We start from the raw sequence: 15,853 nt of genomic DNA, 5'->3' as shown, positions 1-15,853 counted from the left end.
TCCTCAAACTGGCCAAAAAGGGACAAGAGGGAGGCAGACAGTGCTGCTGCTGGCAGGGAAAGGTAAAATTGAGGCTGTGGGGGGACACGGGGGGACAGACCCTTTGGTGCTCACCTCGGGAGGCCTCCAGCCACTCGTGCTTCACGCTGTAGCGCACCTGGGCCTTGGGGTGGCTCTCGGGCAGGTCGCAGGCGATGACGGCCGTGTTGCCCTCGTCCACCTCGATCACGTGCTGGCCGTCAAACTTGAAGTCCTTGAGATCTGCACAGGGAACAAAACAACGACAGGGCTGCTTGCCTGGTGCCAGCAGAGGACGGGAGCTGTTCCCAGCGAGCAGCTCTTGCAGCCAGAGCTGCCCTGTGCTCTTCCAGAGCTCCAGCAGCCGGCCTCTCTGCTCAGGGCACCCTTTGTACAAAAGAAATATGGAAACAGGGAGCCAGAAAGTGCAAATAGGGGGCACCTGCCCCTGCCAGGGCAGGCAGCAGCTGCTACACCAGGATGAGGGCACCCGCCCTGCGCTCGGCTGGCCCCTCTGAACCCATCCAAGTGCCCGTGGGCAGTTTGGAGAGCTGGGGGGCACGAGGGCTCGTGGAGGGCGGGCTCCACGCAGCCTCCCCTTGGCAGCCAAGCCGGCAAAAAAATGTGTTTTTGTTCTCTGGGAAACATAGCAGCGCTCCAAGAGCAAGAGACAAGGCTGGCTCCGAGCTTCTCCCACCCACAGTCATGGAAAAGTGACATGAAATTTCTCAAGCAGACTTTCTGATTAAAGCAAGATCCTTGATGGGGTTTAAATAAAAACCAGCCCTCTTGGCAGGGCGGCGAGAAAGCCTCCCCGAAGGCGGCGCGGAGGGGCTGCCGGGCGGCTGCTGGGGGAGCGAGTGTTCCCGTGCCCGGGTCCGAGGGGAGGGGAGGAGGCCGAGCAGGGGAGGGGAGGTTTTGCAATGTCATAAAAATGATTTGCAGCGCACATGCTTTCATACTCCTGGAATTTCTTGGCACCGTTCAATTAAAGAAAAAAAAATAAATAATAATAATAAAATAATAATACCAAAAAGAAGGAATAAGGGCGAGCTGCAGCAATGCCATTAATCCTTTAAGACAGGCCGAGGAGGGGAGCCATGTTTCCACTGGGTATTAAAGCCAGATGAAGGTTAACTCTTCACTTGTGAAAAGCTGGCGGCGCCCCGCGCTCCTCCAGCAACGAAAGTTCCCGCTGGGGAGGGGCAGGGTGCCGGGCATTTTCCCCTCTTCACTTTTTTTTTTTTTTTATCCTCGATCAAGGAATAAAAAAAGAGCGAGAGCCGCAGAAATGGCAGGAGGTGGAGAAGGGGCGAGAGAGAGCCCAGCGTCCGCCTGCCCGCATCGCACATGCTTCTCCCATCGCCAAAATATAAACGAGCATCGGGGAAATTAATGTGCGCCTTGGTGGTCTGTGTTCATCACGGCCAAACGAAGATTTCGGAGCCAAGGCATCGGCCCCAGCACCGCTGGCAGGGAGCTGCACATGCACATGGCCTCTGCGCAGCCCCACGGCCCCGCCGCACCCCGGTGGCTGGGAGAAACTTGCTCCCGGCTGCGAAGGGGCTAACGGGGCTTACAATTATTCTGATTTTGGTGTCTGTGAGCATGAAGGAGCGTGAGCAGAGGGCCCTTGCTCGCGTCCATCCGCCCGCTCGGAGGCGTGAGGAGGGTCAGCCCCGCAAGCTGCCTGCGCCGCTGTCAGCGGGGAGCGAAACCAGCTGCGGCCCGCGGCCGGGGGCCAAGCAGCGAGACGGAGCGGATTAAATGAATGGGAGGCCATAAATAACGCGGGAGAAGGAGCCTGAGGAAATAAAAAGCAGGCCCTCGAGGTGAAAGTCCTCTCCTCGGCCCTCGCGGGCACACCCGGGCTGCCCTACAGACCCCTGCTTGCTCACGAGCCCCAGGTGCCTCCCCGAGCCCTGCTCCCCCTGGCCTCCGCAGGCAGCACCTGTGTTTTCCTTCTCTCCCCTCCTCACACCACCTCTGCCCCGTGGCCCTGAGGCTGTCGCCAGCGAGGCCGAGGGGGCCCTGAGGGACTGGGCACGCAGCACCTGGGGCACTCGAGGGGGTTTCCTCCAAGGGAGGAGGCGAGAAAGAGCCCCAAAGTTGGCCAGATGTTACCTACGACCCTCAAAACCTAGCAGGACGCTTTTTCCAGCGAGTCCTGATCCGCTTCCAAAATCAACCGAAATCATAAGCTGGAAAACACTCCTTTCTGCCTCCTGCTTTTTTTTCGTTCACCTTCCAGTTTCTCTCCTCCACCTCCAAAAGCGATTTTAGGCTGGGGCCAAGACTTTCAGAGGGTTTTCTCCCAAGACTTTTTGAAGCCAGTGCCCTGGGAGAAGCCCAAGGTGCCAATGGCAATGTCAGCCCCTCCTACACCTTCAGCCCTATTTCTTTCCAGGGCTGCCCCTTCTCTCTCTTCACTCACAGCTTTCCAAGCCTTCCCCATCCGAGGCGGCCACACAACCTCGGGGACCTTCTGGTGCTGTAGGACCCGTCTCCTGCCCACCGCTGATGCCAGACCCAGGAAGACCCCCAAACTGCCGTGCTCTGCTCTCCTAAATGCAAACCATGTCCTTGGTAACCCCATCCACCTCTCCCCTCCCCTCTATCAGGCCACCAGCGCACACAGCCCCCTTTCTGCTCTGGAATGCGTTCTCCGAAACTTAATCTCGGCGTGGAGCTCAGGCCAAATCCCCCGACGGGTTCGGCCCCGTGACAGCCCCCTCCCGCCCCGCTTCGGAGCGCAGCAACTCCCCCTCACCTCCTCCTCCTCCTCCTCCTCCCACCCAGCCTGGCCTAAACATTTCACTTCTGATTAATGTATCAGTGACAAGCCAATCGCTCTTGGCTTTAAAGCCAAACCAGCCCCCACTCCACACAAACATCTTCACTTCGGTGCTTTCTTAAGGCTTAGTTAGCCCCACGCTCCCCCTTGCCGTGAAGGCGAAGCGTACTGAAAAATCCAAGGAGCCCTCCTTTCCTGCCAGAGCGAGCGAGGGAGCTTATGAAAACCTCTCAGGATGGGTGAGCAGAGGCCTGGGCAGCGCAGGGGGTGGCAGAAGGCCGAAGCTACTCACTAGCTAGCGTGACCACCGCGGGGACGCTGGCGATGACTCCCTCGGGCACACGAGCGATGCACTGGTACCGCCCCACGGTGCGGTTGTTGAGGGCTGCCACGACGAGCTTCCCTCGCTCGACCCGGACACCCAGCGCCTCGTCCGACCCGGCCAGCTCCTTCCCGTTCAGTCTCCAGGTGAGGTTCACGCCGGGTGGGTCCACCACACACCCCAGGCTGACCGGGCCCCCGAATTTTTGGACAATGGAGGCGGGCTGCACAGTGACCTGCAGAGATTCACCTGCACGGAGAGAAAGAAACAGCAGGAGGAAAGCCCCGTGAGTCTCGGTAAAAGGAAAAACCTGCAGTGCTGCTGCATTTTGCATTCCCCATCGCTTCTACACGTGCCTCACCCTCCCCTCAGCTCCTCATCCTCCTCTACTAGGACTTGGAGATGCACAGCAGCCTCATTTCTCCTTGGCAGGGATGTCCTGCCCCACCTGTCATCCCTTCTCCCTTTGAGGAGCATATAAAGCCAGAAGGAAGTGGGATCCCAGCAGCTCAGCTTGCCTCGAGACAAACCATAAATAAAACAGAATATAAAAGAGCAAAACACTCACTCAGTTGGGCAAAGCAGCTAGCGGCTGCGAGGAGGAGGCAAGGGACGGGGGACATGGGTCTCTTCTTTCCACGTGTCATTGCCATCCCATGCGGTGTCTCCTGGGGCAGAGGCGCCCAGGGAAGGGTCCCATAAGCTGCTTCAAGGGATGTGGTGGAGGTGCGGCAGCGGCTTCCTGCAGGTGACAAAAACAAAGATGGCAGAGTTAAGATTAACTACTCAGCCTGAAACGCGCAGCCCATTTGGAGTTGACTACCTGCCTGGACAAACCACCAGGTTCACGTTTGAAGGCATCAACAATCTTCCAAAAACGCGAAGCCCAAGGCCACCCATCGCAAGGAACGAACAGCAACGCGAACAAAGCTGGCAAGAGGGACCAAAGATCTACATGGCTCAAGCAAGAACCAGTTTGAGCACCTCCTTTCCATACCCATCCCAGTCAAAAAGAGCCCAAGATAACAAGCTCTGCCGAGAGGCGAATTAGGTCACGCTTGGTATGTCCCTAGGAGCTGCTGTAGACCCTGCAGGCTCCCAGAAAGGGCAGCTGCAGCCACACTGCTGCAGCCCACAGCTCCCTGACATGTGGAAATCCTCTGTGGGTAACCACCAGCGCCAAAGCGATAACACGGCAACCTCCCTCCCACGTGTCTTGTCCTTCCCAGTACCGCTCTCCTCCCCGAGGAGGGAAGAGCCTCAAGAATTTGGCTTTGAGGCATTTTGCCCGCTAACCAGCACAAACTGTGGCTGGAGATCCTCCAGCTATCGGCATGGAGAGCATCTGAGTCACTCCAGTTCATTTCTCCACCCAAGGCCGCTACCAAAGCATCCTCCCTTGTGCCTCAGCCACCACTGACCACGGCAGTAGAAGTGCCCAAGGTCCTCCCCTAGCAGAGCAGTACCTCCGTTGACACCACTGATGTGCCACCTTAACCTAGAAAAGACTTTGCGTTGGGTTAGGCTTCAAATCTGGGTTTCTACCTCACCCCAGGAGGCACACCGGGGACGGCCAGCCTTCCACCAAAGCAGAAGAATCATTTTGGGGTAGGACTCGAGCCTTGCTCCTCGGTGCTGGAAGAAGCCCACGGAGCAAAGCTGACTCACTCGCCCTCTCTGGATGGGTTTGGCAGCAGGATGGGAAAATGTTGGACGGAAAAGGGTTGGACTCCTCCGAGCCCATGCAGGGGGAGGGGGGCGGCGAAGAGGTTCCCAACCAGACCTCCCTGCAGCAACGCCTCTGGCCAGCGGGGCAGAGCCAAGGGCGCAGACACGCGATGGACCCTTCACGAGCAAAGACCACCCAGGCACATGGAGGCAAGGACCCAACTGGCCGTCCCCAGGTCTGTGGAGAGAAGAAGGGCAATAGGTGGGAGGTGGTGAGGCCAAAATTTGGTGGATGGACCAGCACCGAGCGGAGAGCGAGGAGAGAAGGTGTGCTACAACAAGTGTACGGTGCCTCCCCAAACCTCCGGGCAGAATATGAGCTCCAAATGGGGACATGTGGCCATTTCTTTCACAGCTGAGCGAAGGACAAAAAGTAAATGTCCGGCATAAAAAATAATGAGGAAAATGAATGAAAACATCAACTCCAAAAAGGACTATTAGGATCCGGGGCCAGATTTCGAAATTCTCAGCTTCCACAATTGAAGCCAGATTTTCAAAAGCATTCAGTGCTTGACATGCTGAGCTCTCCTGAATAGGCGACCAACTTATTTCGATGCCTAAATGGGAGCTGACCCCTTTTGAAAGCGCTGCCCTTAAGCAGCCTGCAGTGGTGCAGAGCGAGGAACTTTATTAATCGGGCGGCTTTCGATCCGCCCGGCAGCCCCGGGTGCGACGTCCCCGGCTGCTGGCACTTCTGTGGCCACCAGCCTCTGCTGGAGGAAAAGAAGGAGTTAAAGGGATGGGAAGAGCTCCAAAGGGGGGCTGGTGTTGGGGGGGAGTTATTTACTTATTTATTTTTAATTCTTTCCTGTCAGGTTGAAATAACAATTTCCTGTCAGGGGAGCGAAGGCTCGAAGCTCCCCTCAGCCAGCCCAGTAAATCAAAGGAGGGGCCATTAGGAGAACCGAATTAACGAGGGCTTCGTCAGATGGGGGGGACGGCAGGGGGGTGTAAAACCTGTCGGCTCCGCTTCCCGCCCCACCCCAAAGACCCCTGCCCCATGCCGAAGCCCCCCTCGCTGAGGGCGAGGAGCGGGACGGGGATGGCGAGGGGAGGCCGTGAGAGGGAAGGGAGGCGAAGGCTGGAAGGGGGAAAGGGGCCCGAATTAAAGGCGTTGGGTGAGAGGTGTTGGGTGATTAGAAGCTGAAGGTTTTACTGAGGAAACGCTGCCCACAGCCCCGAGCCCCCTCCTGCTTAACGAGGGCCGGCCGGGCAGCCCTCATTACAGCCACGCCGCCTGTGATTTACAAGGGGCCCAAATAGAAACCAGCCCCTGGCCTGTCCCCAGCAGCATGGGCAGACGCAGAAAAGGCCAAAACCTGACGGGGGGGATGGGGACACAGCCTGCCTGCAGGTGGGGACGGATGGGGTGAAGGGGAAGGGGCTGAGGCTAGGTACTAGTGGGTTGGGCAGGGGCAAACCCAGATCTCTGCTTTGGGATTCAAGCTCCTCACAAGAAGCATTTTTTGCATCATGCCAATGTTGCCTGTAACCTTCAGTTTCTAATACAAGAGAGGGCTGGGTGGTTTTTGGTTATCAGAGCTTAAGGCACTGATAAGGAAGGTGAAGAAGGAAGAGCCGCAGCACCCATTCCCTTCACAGCTGAGGTAACGTGAGGGCCTGCTGAGAAGCCCACCTTGTGTAAGGCCCTGTCATGAAGCAACGGCAGGGCTGGAAGCCAAAAGCTTTCCTCCTGGGATGTCCACCCCAGCAGGCAAGTGGTTCTTGGACCCCAAATCGCTGGTGTCTCCTCTGAGAAAAGCCACCACACAAGGTGAGACACCCGCGCAGGTCAGCAGTTCTGTGGGATAACTTTGTGCTCACAGCTAGGGGAAGGAAAACACCCAGAGCCAAAGCTGGCACGGCATCACCACCCTGCAAAACAGCGAGCTGGCCTGCTAACTACAGATCACACCTGGGCGCCAGCTGGCCCTAAAAAAAAAAACACCACAGATTTCCCCCAGGCCAGTCCCGAGCAATTCGGTGGCGATAGACACCTGCCTAAAGGACACAAAACAAACTGGCAAGTAAAACAGCTCCTACTTGTTGAGCAGAGCTGCTCACGTCCACCAAACACAACTCACTGTGATCGATCTGGGACTTTCTCCTTAAATCTCCTCAGGACGAAGCCCCACGGGCAACCCCTTCCCACACCAGCCCCCGGTGGCATCACAGGGCCTGGAAGCAGCAGCAGGGCGCGAAGAGCCCCAAAACCACCTAGGGCCTTTGAAAAGACGAAACTACCACAGCAAGGCAGCCAAGCCAAGCCAAGGCACCCCCCCCACCATGCCCTCGGCACTTAATTTCCCTCGTCCCCGTCCCCCCCCCCGGCTCCGGCCTGAGTAAATTCAATCTGACAACCCTGCTAATTGGATAAACGCTGCTCCCCGCGCTCCTTGAAGGCCGCCCGCTTTTCTCTGCTGGTTTTCCGAGGGCGATTGTGGCTGTTCTTTAACACGAATTCCATCTGCTTTATTTCTCCTCTGCCCATTCACGGCCCCTCCTGCATATGTATGAGGGGCTGCAACCCCCCCCCCCCCCCCGACCCCCTCCCACCCCTATTCCCTGCCCTCTCCCATTGCCCGGGACAATAACCCCCCAAATGCCCCCTTCTCCCACCCCGGCCCCTTTTTTTTTTTCCCCTTTAGATAAACACAGGCAGTGTCAAGTGTGAGGAGGAGGAGGGGGGGGGGAGGAATGGGGTTCAACTGCCAGTCAAGCCCCGGGCCCTCAATGAAGCCCGGAGGCCCATCCTAATCTGCTGCATGCTTGCCATATGGGAGCTGTGTTGCCCTGGGAAACACTAACAGGCAGAACGGAGCTTAATAGAGTCCATATTCATTGTAATGCAGTGAAATGGCTCGAGGGACTATTGCCCCTTGGGTCTGTTTTCATTCTTCTGCTCCCCCTCTTTCTTTTTTCCTCCCCCCCCCCTCCCTTCTCCCTTTTCCTCCCTCCCCTCCCCACCCCACACCCCCCTTTTTCCCTTTCTTCCTTTCAAAAGCCCCCCCCCAGTCCCTGGAGAGCTCTAATCTGGAGAGGCTGGGGGCTCCCAGAAGGGATGGCCGGGGATGGGGACAGGGGGGCGAGGATGGGGGCTGCCCGGCCGGGCTCTCCCAGCACCCCGGAGCCCCCCGTCCTGGCCGGCGCTTCGAAGCACGGCACAAGAAAAAAAAAAAAAAAAACAAAAAACAAGAAGGGCGCAGATGGAGCGTGCTGAGCGGGCTCTTCAGAGACAAAGTGCACCCAGGAAACAGATGTTGTTGCTGCAACAAGCCCGGCGGCTCGCTGGCTCCTTCTCCAACCCGCTACGGCGTGCCCAGAGCGCTCGCTGGGGCTGCAACGGGGTGTGCCTCCAGCCGAAAGCCTTAGCCCCACTTTGGGGTTGAGGCTTGGTCCTGTTTTGGGTCCAACCTGAGGAGCTATCGTGGTGTTAATCCAGCTCCTGGAGCAGCAGGGAAGGCCGGCTGATGTGGGGCTCTGCATTGCAGCTCTGTGGCGGAGGATGGAGCAGGAATTTCACAGCACACCCGCTGCCCCAGGTGTGCTGTGAAAACCACCATCCGTCCTGCCAGCCTGGGAATGTACCGCACTGCATGCTTGTTGGTCAACCCCGGCACCCCAGCCTTGTGCAAATGACACTCGTTTTTATCGTTCACGTCGCAATTCAAGCCAGAGCCCACTGTCAGTGCAGGCACAGCTGCAGACAGATGCTGCACAAAGCAGAGCAAAAACCACCCCACGCCCTAGAGACTTCAAACCACAGGCTAGGAGCGCTACTCGCCTTAGGATGTTTGATGCAAGGGGTAACAAAAAACTTATCCATCCACGTCTTTTCCTACTTGGAGAGGCAGGGCCAAGCATGAAGCACTTGCCTCTGCTTTGGCGTGCCCTAAGAGGCTGGCCAGCATTTCACAGCTCTGCAGAGCTGCTGGTAGCACCGCACAGACCTCCTAACACATCAGGAGGGCTTCAGGGCTGCAAAGCACCCCCACGAGCCATTTCCACCAGGCCCTAGCCACTCAGTACCAACCTCGAGGTGGGAAGGATGCACAACCTGCCTGCCACGGAGCCCAAATTTCCCCCAGACACGAGTGGGGCATCAGGTCGCTGTCGTCCCCCCCCCTCCGCCAAGAGCCGCGGGGAGCAGAGCGCTGGGAGGGCCGGGCAGCTCCCGCCGGGAGCCGTCATCGCGCCGCCACAGATGTGCCTGTGGCTAGTTTACACGAGTCAGGGCACCACCGCTTTTGTTTTTCCTTTCTCATCCTCTCCAAACAAAAAAACAAAACTCGAAGTCTTGAGGTTGAGGCTTTAATTGCCTCTTGGGTTAGGGAGAGGTCAGCGAGGAGACAGGCCCGGCGAGAAGCAGGGAAAATAACGCGGGGGGGAGAGCCCTGTGAGACACCAAAGGAAAGCGGGGAACAGAGGTGGCAGAAAGCTCGAATCAGGACAATTAAACAGCGACGAGGAAGTCAAGGGCTCACCTACACTTCGCTTAATTGTGGGATCTTCATCGCAGAGAGCAAACCACTCTTGCTGAGAGCAGCCCTCTTCTTTACATGCTTAAGCACGAACCTACCTCCAAGCTCCTTTTTTTTTTTTTTTTTTTTTGAATAAAAATTCTTTGTCTACGAACAATAGAAAAATCTTCACCGTGTCAAATTAGGAACAATAACAGAGTGAAAAAGCAAACAAACAAACAACCCTCCCCAAACCAGAAAAGCCCATAGAAAGTGCCAGCGACAAACTGTTAAGCTTTGCTTGGGGGCAGTGGCAATGGGGAAAGTTTCCTGATGGGGCAGAGAGAGAAGCCTTGGCTACTTTCCTAGCTTTTGAGCCTTTGTCCTGGGTGTATTTGGCAGCGAGGGCACCTACAACAGTTGCAGCATTAACAGTCAAAAAAAAACAACCAAGCCTATATGAAATACACGTCAGAAATACCTGCTAAAACAGCGCACTGAGATGATCGTAGCAGAGGACTTGATCCTGCTGCCTCCAAACTCGGCGTGATCTTTGCCACGACTTCAATGGGAGCAGGCCCAGAAATTGCATTAACAAGTGCAAGGCTAGTTTAACACAGTTGACATCAAAATCCAGAAGAGCATACAAAAGAGACAGGACAAAGTGCTCGCCAGTAACGTCAATACAAAGTTTAATCCCCAGATGGCTGGCTTTAGAGGCATCCCCATCACCACCATAAAGAAAAACTGCCTTCTCGTTTGCACTCCTTTCAGCAACGACTTGTTGCTGGGATGCAAAAGAGCACAAGTCCATTTTTCCTGGCCTTTGAAGATCGTATTTAAGAGGGGTTTTACCTTTTTTTTTTTTTTTTAGAGGTTGGTAATGAATGGGAGTTTTTCCTCTCCATTGCTGTCACTCAAATGCTTCTCACCAGCAATCATCATTTTGGTTATGGGAGCAGGTCAAAAGCCTCTAGGACTCTCTGCTGGGACTGATTTCCCCAGGAAAACATGTCACTGCTCCAAAAAACACAAGAGGAAGCTCGAGGGCAGCAAAATAAAGGGACATTGATGAGCACCCACAGAAAACCCCCCGGCTGGTGCCCAGCACCTAGGTGGGGCATGGGCTCAGCACCCAGCTGTCACACTGCCCTGCATCCCGATGCTTTTTTGTTGTTGTTTAAGGTAATTTCTGTGCACCCTTCTGCCCCATTTATCATCCCAGTAATGAACACTTCTCCAAATGCTGCCGTGCTCGATGCGGACCCACCACCAGCACTCGCTGGGCAGCAGCACCCATGTGCCAGCCGCCAGCGCTGTGGCACGGTGCCGGTCCCTCACCAGCTCCCTGCTCTCCATCCTCATCCTTTTACGCTCGTGTCCGCGCCGAGAGGGCCGGCACGTCCCCGGAGCCGGAGGCACCTCCCCGGCCCCTTCACACAATGAGCACCAGCAGCAATTCCAGCTGCAAAGTTTGCTTTCCTTGACACACAGTTTACTTTCTCCATTCCCCCGCATCCCGCCCCTGCCACTTACCCCTCACTCCAAAAAGGCGCTCTCAAACAGGCTTAAGCTTTAAACAAATAAGGGTTTGGAAAGCAGCAGCCTGCTCCTGTTTCCCTCCCCACCGCCCCTGCTCTCTCCCCCCCCTGCCTCCACCTCGGAGCAAGGGCGCAAGCGGCGCTGGCAAGCGCCGCGCAGGCACAGAAAACAAACACGTGGAGCCGAGCCAGCTGTGAAGTTGGATTTGGCGCACGCTGCTCTGCTCGCGGGAGGAATAAAAGCACATGGGAGAAGGGGGAAGAGGAGGAAAGGGCAGAGTGAAAAGAGCTGGGGGAGCCCCAGCACCAAGGGAAGAGTGCGACGCATTAAAAACCCGGGCATGTACGTGAGGGTGCCGCTCTCGTGCTCTGCGTGGATGCAGCTCTTTTACATTTCCTGAGCTATTCGGCACCGTGCTCGTCCCCCCCTTCCCTATAGCGTGTTTTTGCACACGCTTGCCTCCCTGCCATGTATATTCTTGATGCAGCAGGAGAAAAACAAATACGCTTTTACCCCCCGGGGCTTTCTCAGCCCGAGGGTTTCCTATCCCTGCTGCAGGGGGTCGGCCCCCGATCACCGACCCAACTTCCCCAAAGCCTCAGCGGAGATTACGTGCCTCGAGGGCACACATTCACCCTAATCCTCATCTCGCCAGCCTTTTTTTTTTTTTTTTTTCCTTCCCCCCACCCCCCAACTGTCCCTTTCTGAAAGGGCTGCAGACAAAATATTCCTCCTCTTACACCCCAGCTCCCAGGGGATGTCTGCTGGGGCATTATTCGGCTCTCACCGGTATGATCCAGCCGTGGGAAAGGCATTTGCAGGCTACCTACGGCCTCATGTCAACGCCGGAGCCACCCCAGCTTTCCTCCGTCTCTCTCCTGTCCCCAGTCATCCCCGAGTGATGCTAAACAGGAGCCCGTGCACGTTGCCTGGTTTGGGGTAGAGTCCAGCGATTCGACGTGGTTTGCCTGTGGTTTCCACCCAAAGCTGTAAGCCAGCCCTGGTTATTTTGGCAGGCCCATGGCTTGGAGGTGGTAAGGAAACCAGCAGCGGCCCAGCCTGGCCACTCGGCCCCCTGCAGGCAGATTTCCAGGGGTCTCATTACCTCCCCTGAAGCACAGCGAGGTCTTTCCCCTCCCCAGAACCACCGCGAGCGCTTGTCCCTCAGCATCACCCCAAACCACCGAGCTGACCACAAGACACGGTGCTTTGACATCGCCCCTCCTGCGAGCCACGTTAGGGACGTCTGGCCGCAGCCAAGGAATGCAACTTACCCTGGAGAAATCCCACAATTGCTTTTTTTCCTCTCTGATTGGATTTTTGGGGTGCCAAAACGGCCGTGGATCACTGCAAATAAAGCCTTGCTTGAAACCGCGCAGCCCGCTCCAATCGCTTTCTTTTGAGGGTTCACATTTTGGAAGACAAAGAGGGACAGCAACTCGGTCACAGAGGTTATGACTCCACATTTCACTTCATCTTTTGGACAAAACATGGCCCTACCTTGTGCCTCAGCTTCCCGGGCTGAGGAAACAGGAATGGCAAACCCCAGGCGGTGCAAGCAGTACGTGCGTCAGGCTGCTTGGGATTCTCAGGTGCCAGACAGGTATGCGGTCTTATTATTTATCCTGCTTCCTGGTAGCCCCAGGATTTCTGGATTAGCAAAGTACAGATGTCAGCATCCTAGGGTTACAGCTTCATCAGCTGAACCAAGCAGGGAGGGGCAGGCTGATTACAACAAGGGGAAAGAAAAGAATTTGCACCACACACAAAATATTGCGGTTAAGGGAGACAACATCCAAGAGATTATTGACAACAGAGAACAGGATAATTCAGCGGGCCTCGTCAGACTAAACTTTCCATAATCACAGACTCCGGGGAAAGTGTTTGTCAAGCAAACACTGCAGCGTTCAAACAACATTGAGCTACAAACATTCAGACAGCCGGCTGCCAAGAACTAAGCAAACAGGGAAGGAAGGAGCAGCAGCCGAGGCAACGTGCCACCGTGTGCCAGCGCCCCGTGGTCGGCTGTCGCAGCCCACCCGAGCCCATCGTGGAGCCAGGGGGCTGAGCTACAAGAGGAAGACCACCACTAGGTCAGCAGAACGAGAAGCAAGTCACGCCTTCAAAATACTGTCAGAGAGCCAGGTAGGTGCAGGCAGAGCAGACTGAGGAGGCAAAGGAAATGTCTTTTAGTCGTGCAGTGGAGCACAGGAGGGAAACTTTGCTTCCCACTCACTCAAAAGCCTGCCCGTCGGTCAGTGCTCCCTATCCATGGTTCCACCCCACCCCGACAGGTGAAACCCAATATCACAGATATTCATTTGCTCCAGATCAGGCCCCTCTCGGCAGCCTAGAAAGAAGCACGCAGGACACAAGGCATGTTTCAAGGCCAGCACTGGCCACATTGCTCCTGGTGACCACTGCACCCACAGCCTTGCTGCTGTAGCCACCCCGTGGCACATCTGGGACCATCTGAGCTACGTGCAAGAGACCAAAAATTCACACATTGCTGCCACAGCTGTTGGGGAGAGGAAGCTTATGGTCTCCAGACCAAAGTTACTGACACCTTCTTTGGAGATGAAGGTCGTGGCTATGTTCAAGAGGTTTGTGGGGGGATTAGGAAAGTTATTTTCCCCCTATCTGGATGAAAGGGGGTTATGAGAGATTGGAGGGCTAGAGAGACTGCTGGTCCCCATGAAGAAAGATCTTTCAGGTTTAGCAGCCACGAACTCTCTGCCTGGGTGTATACTATGGGACATTTATGCATTTTGTATCATCAGGGTGTTTATGCCATTGGTCCAAGTCTCCACACCATCAAACTGCCCAACACCACAGATTGAGCCCTAGGGTTTTTTAATCAGGAGGAGCATGACCTCCTCTGGAGACCTGACACAAGTGCTACAAGAAAACATCTTAATGAAAAGATCCCGTGGCTTTAACTTTCCCTTCCCTGTATTCTCACCCTCAGCTACTGGGCAACATCCCTGGGGCAATTAAATCAGCAGCCCACGTACCGTGGTGGTATTTGTGGCCCAAGGCAGTCGCCTGTACAGCAGAATATGCCTGTGTAGGCTTCACACCCTGCCATGCCCTCCAATGCCCCCCTGGCAGGGCTCCTCTGGCCCCAGGCACTGAAGGACAAGGTGTTTTCAAAGCATCTTGCACATCATGAGGCCCCCTGATGGGAACAGCTGAAGCAGAGTTCAGCAGCATCCCAAATCCCACCAGGTGCTTTTGGCAGGGCAGGAAACGGCACAGCAGTCCCGACTCCCCACGAGGAGAAAGCTGATTTTGTTTTCTGAACAGCAACCACACCATTTCTGGACCCTCGCTGATAAACAAACGCAGATTTCTCATCCACTCTCTGTTTTCCAGCAGTAAGAACCTGGGGCTGCCGTCAGTCCTCAGTCACAACAGCGAACTTTGGCTTGGGACTGTTCAGGTCACCTGGGCTACACAGCAAAAAAGTGGCCAACATTTTAGGACTACAACTTTGGAGCTTCCCTGCGTGACAGAAGTGGAATGACGAAGGGTTAAAGCTGGTATAACCTCAAAACCGCTCTTTGCTTTCCAAAGCAAGAACATCTTTGGCAGGGTCCCCATCTGGGAAATGACATCCCTCCCTCCCCTCGCTTCCCCCTCTTCTCCCCCTGAACTCAGAACAAAGCATTGCACTGCCCAACATGTTCCTCGACTGGTTTCATCTTGGTCCAAATGCTTCTCGCGTTTTAACTCCTGCCAAAAAGAAATGCATTAAAAAATAATATAAAAAAAGGCATGTGTGGGGCAGGGGGAGAGGAAGCAGAGAGAGTAGAGGGAAGTCATTAAAACTGAATCTTGATTAGCTACCAGTGGTGGAGAAAGGAAACAGAGGGGAGAGGTTTTTCCCTTGTGATATGTCGTGTCATCTTGGGGCCAAAACCAACGGGCCCAGAGGAGACGAGACTTCTCCACACAACCCTCCACCTAGGCCCAAACCTAACTTGCTTTGCCTGTCCAGACCGTCACCAGAAGCACCTTCTTCCTCAAAATGTTTTCCTGCCTACCACTGGATACGTTTTTCACCTCTCCCATAAGCTGCAGCTCTCCTGGATGGAAGAAAGGGGCACCCAGGGCTGGTGGAGACCAAATGCTCCTATCTTGTGCTGGTCCCTGGGCCACACTCTGAATATTTTACCCCCAAAAGGTTTTGCCACAAGGCCAAACCACCCCCTGAGACCTCATGGGAAGAAGGTTGGAGGACGCAGCCCAGCCAGCTGGCCTGTTTGGTGGCCTCTCTGCCTTCAGCGCCAAACACGAAGGCCTGGCCTCAGCAAAGCCACCGGGAGTCCTAGAGGAAGGGGGTTGTGTGTACTTTGAAAGTCAGCTGGACGGGCCAAAAGATGAGCCCCAGACGGCTTCAGGCTCCCAAACAGACACCCTCCAGCCAAAAACACAACAATCACATCAGTTAAAGAAGCGTTTAAGGAGAGGGGGAAAAAAAATCACCACAGAAAACGCAAGCCAGTTTGGACAGCCTGCAGATCCTGAAGCCGGGGACGCGCGGAGGATGTTTTTTTGTTCCCTCAGTACAAAAGCCCTCGGCTTCCCCTCCTCCTCCTCCTCATTCCCGCATTTCCCCACTGGGGCTGTCAGAGACAGTTCAAGGCTCCTCAGCAGCCCGGGCAAAGCCAGCCCTGGCTGCCCCTGGAGCAGGGCCAGAGGGCGATCCCCCAGAGCCCCAGGCTGGCGCTGGAGGCTGCCGGGCCCTGCCGTGGTCAACACGTCAGGAGGGGGAGAGATTGACTCCTTTTCTCTAAGTATCTCGTTACTGGTATATTTTTAAACACAGCTGGTTGCAAATTTTTATTTTTTTTTTTCAGCAAAGCCATAAATAAATAAATACTTTAAGGAAACTTCCTGTGATCTGAGAACTTCACCTACTGCTCTAGCCTTTTGCAAGTGGCATTCCCTCTCTGGTATGTGTAAGCTCCGCTTGCTGACGCTTTC

The 15,853-nt window shown here is 55.4% G+C and overlaps 1 protein-coding gene across 1 annotated transcript in view; it reads right to left on the bottom strand.

The window, feature by feature from the left end:
* Window positions 1-15,853, bottom strand: part of BOC (BOC cell adhesion associated, oncogene regulated) — a gene marked incomplete at its 5' end in the record, with an annotated part of 39,379 nt that overhangs the window by 12,439 nt on the left and 11,087 nt on the right. Inside the window, 3 exon segments of the mRNA XM_084302033.1 lie at window positions 115-261; window positions 3,105-3,383; window positions 3,703-3,876. Of these exon segments, the coding sequence (XP_084158159.1) occupies window positions 115-261; window positions 3,105-3,383; window positions 3,703-3,876 (600 nt within the window).

This window comes from Netta rufina, assembly GCF_964035555.1.
Source record: "Netta rufina genome assembly, chromosome: 1".
In the NCBI taxonomy this organism is placed as follows: Eukaryota; Metazoa; Chordata; class Aves; order Anseriformes; family Anatidae; genus Netta; species Netta rufina.
Note: the sequence above shows the minus strand (reverse complement) of the source record. Positions and strands in the feature narration are given on the sequence as shown.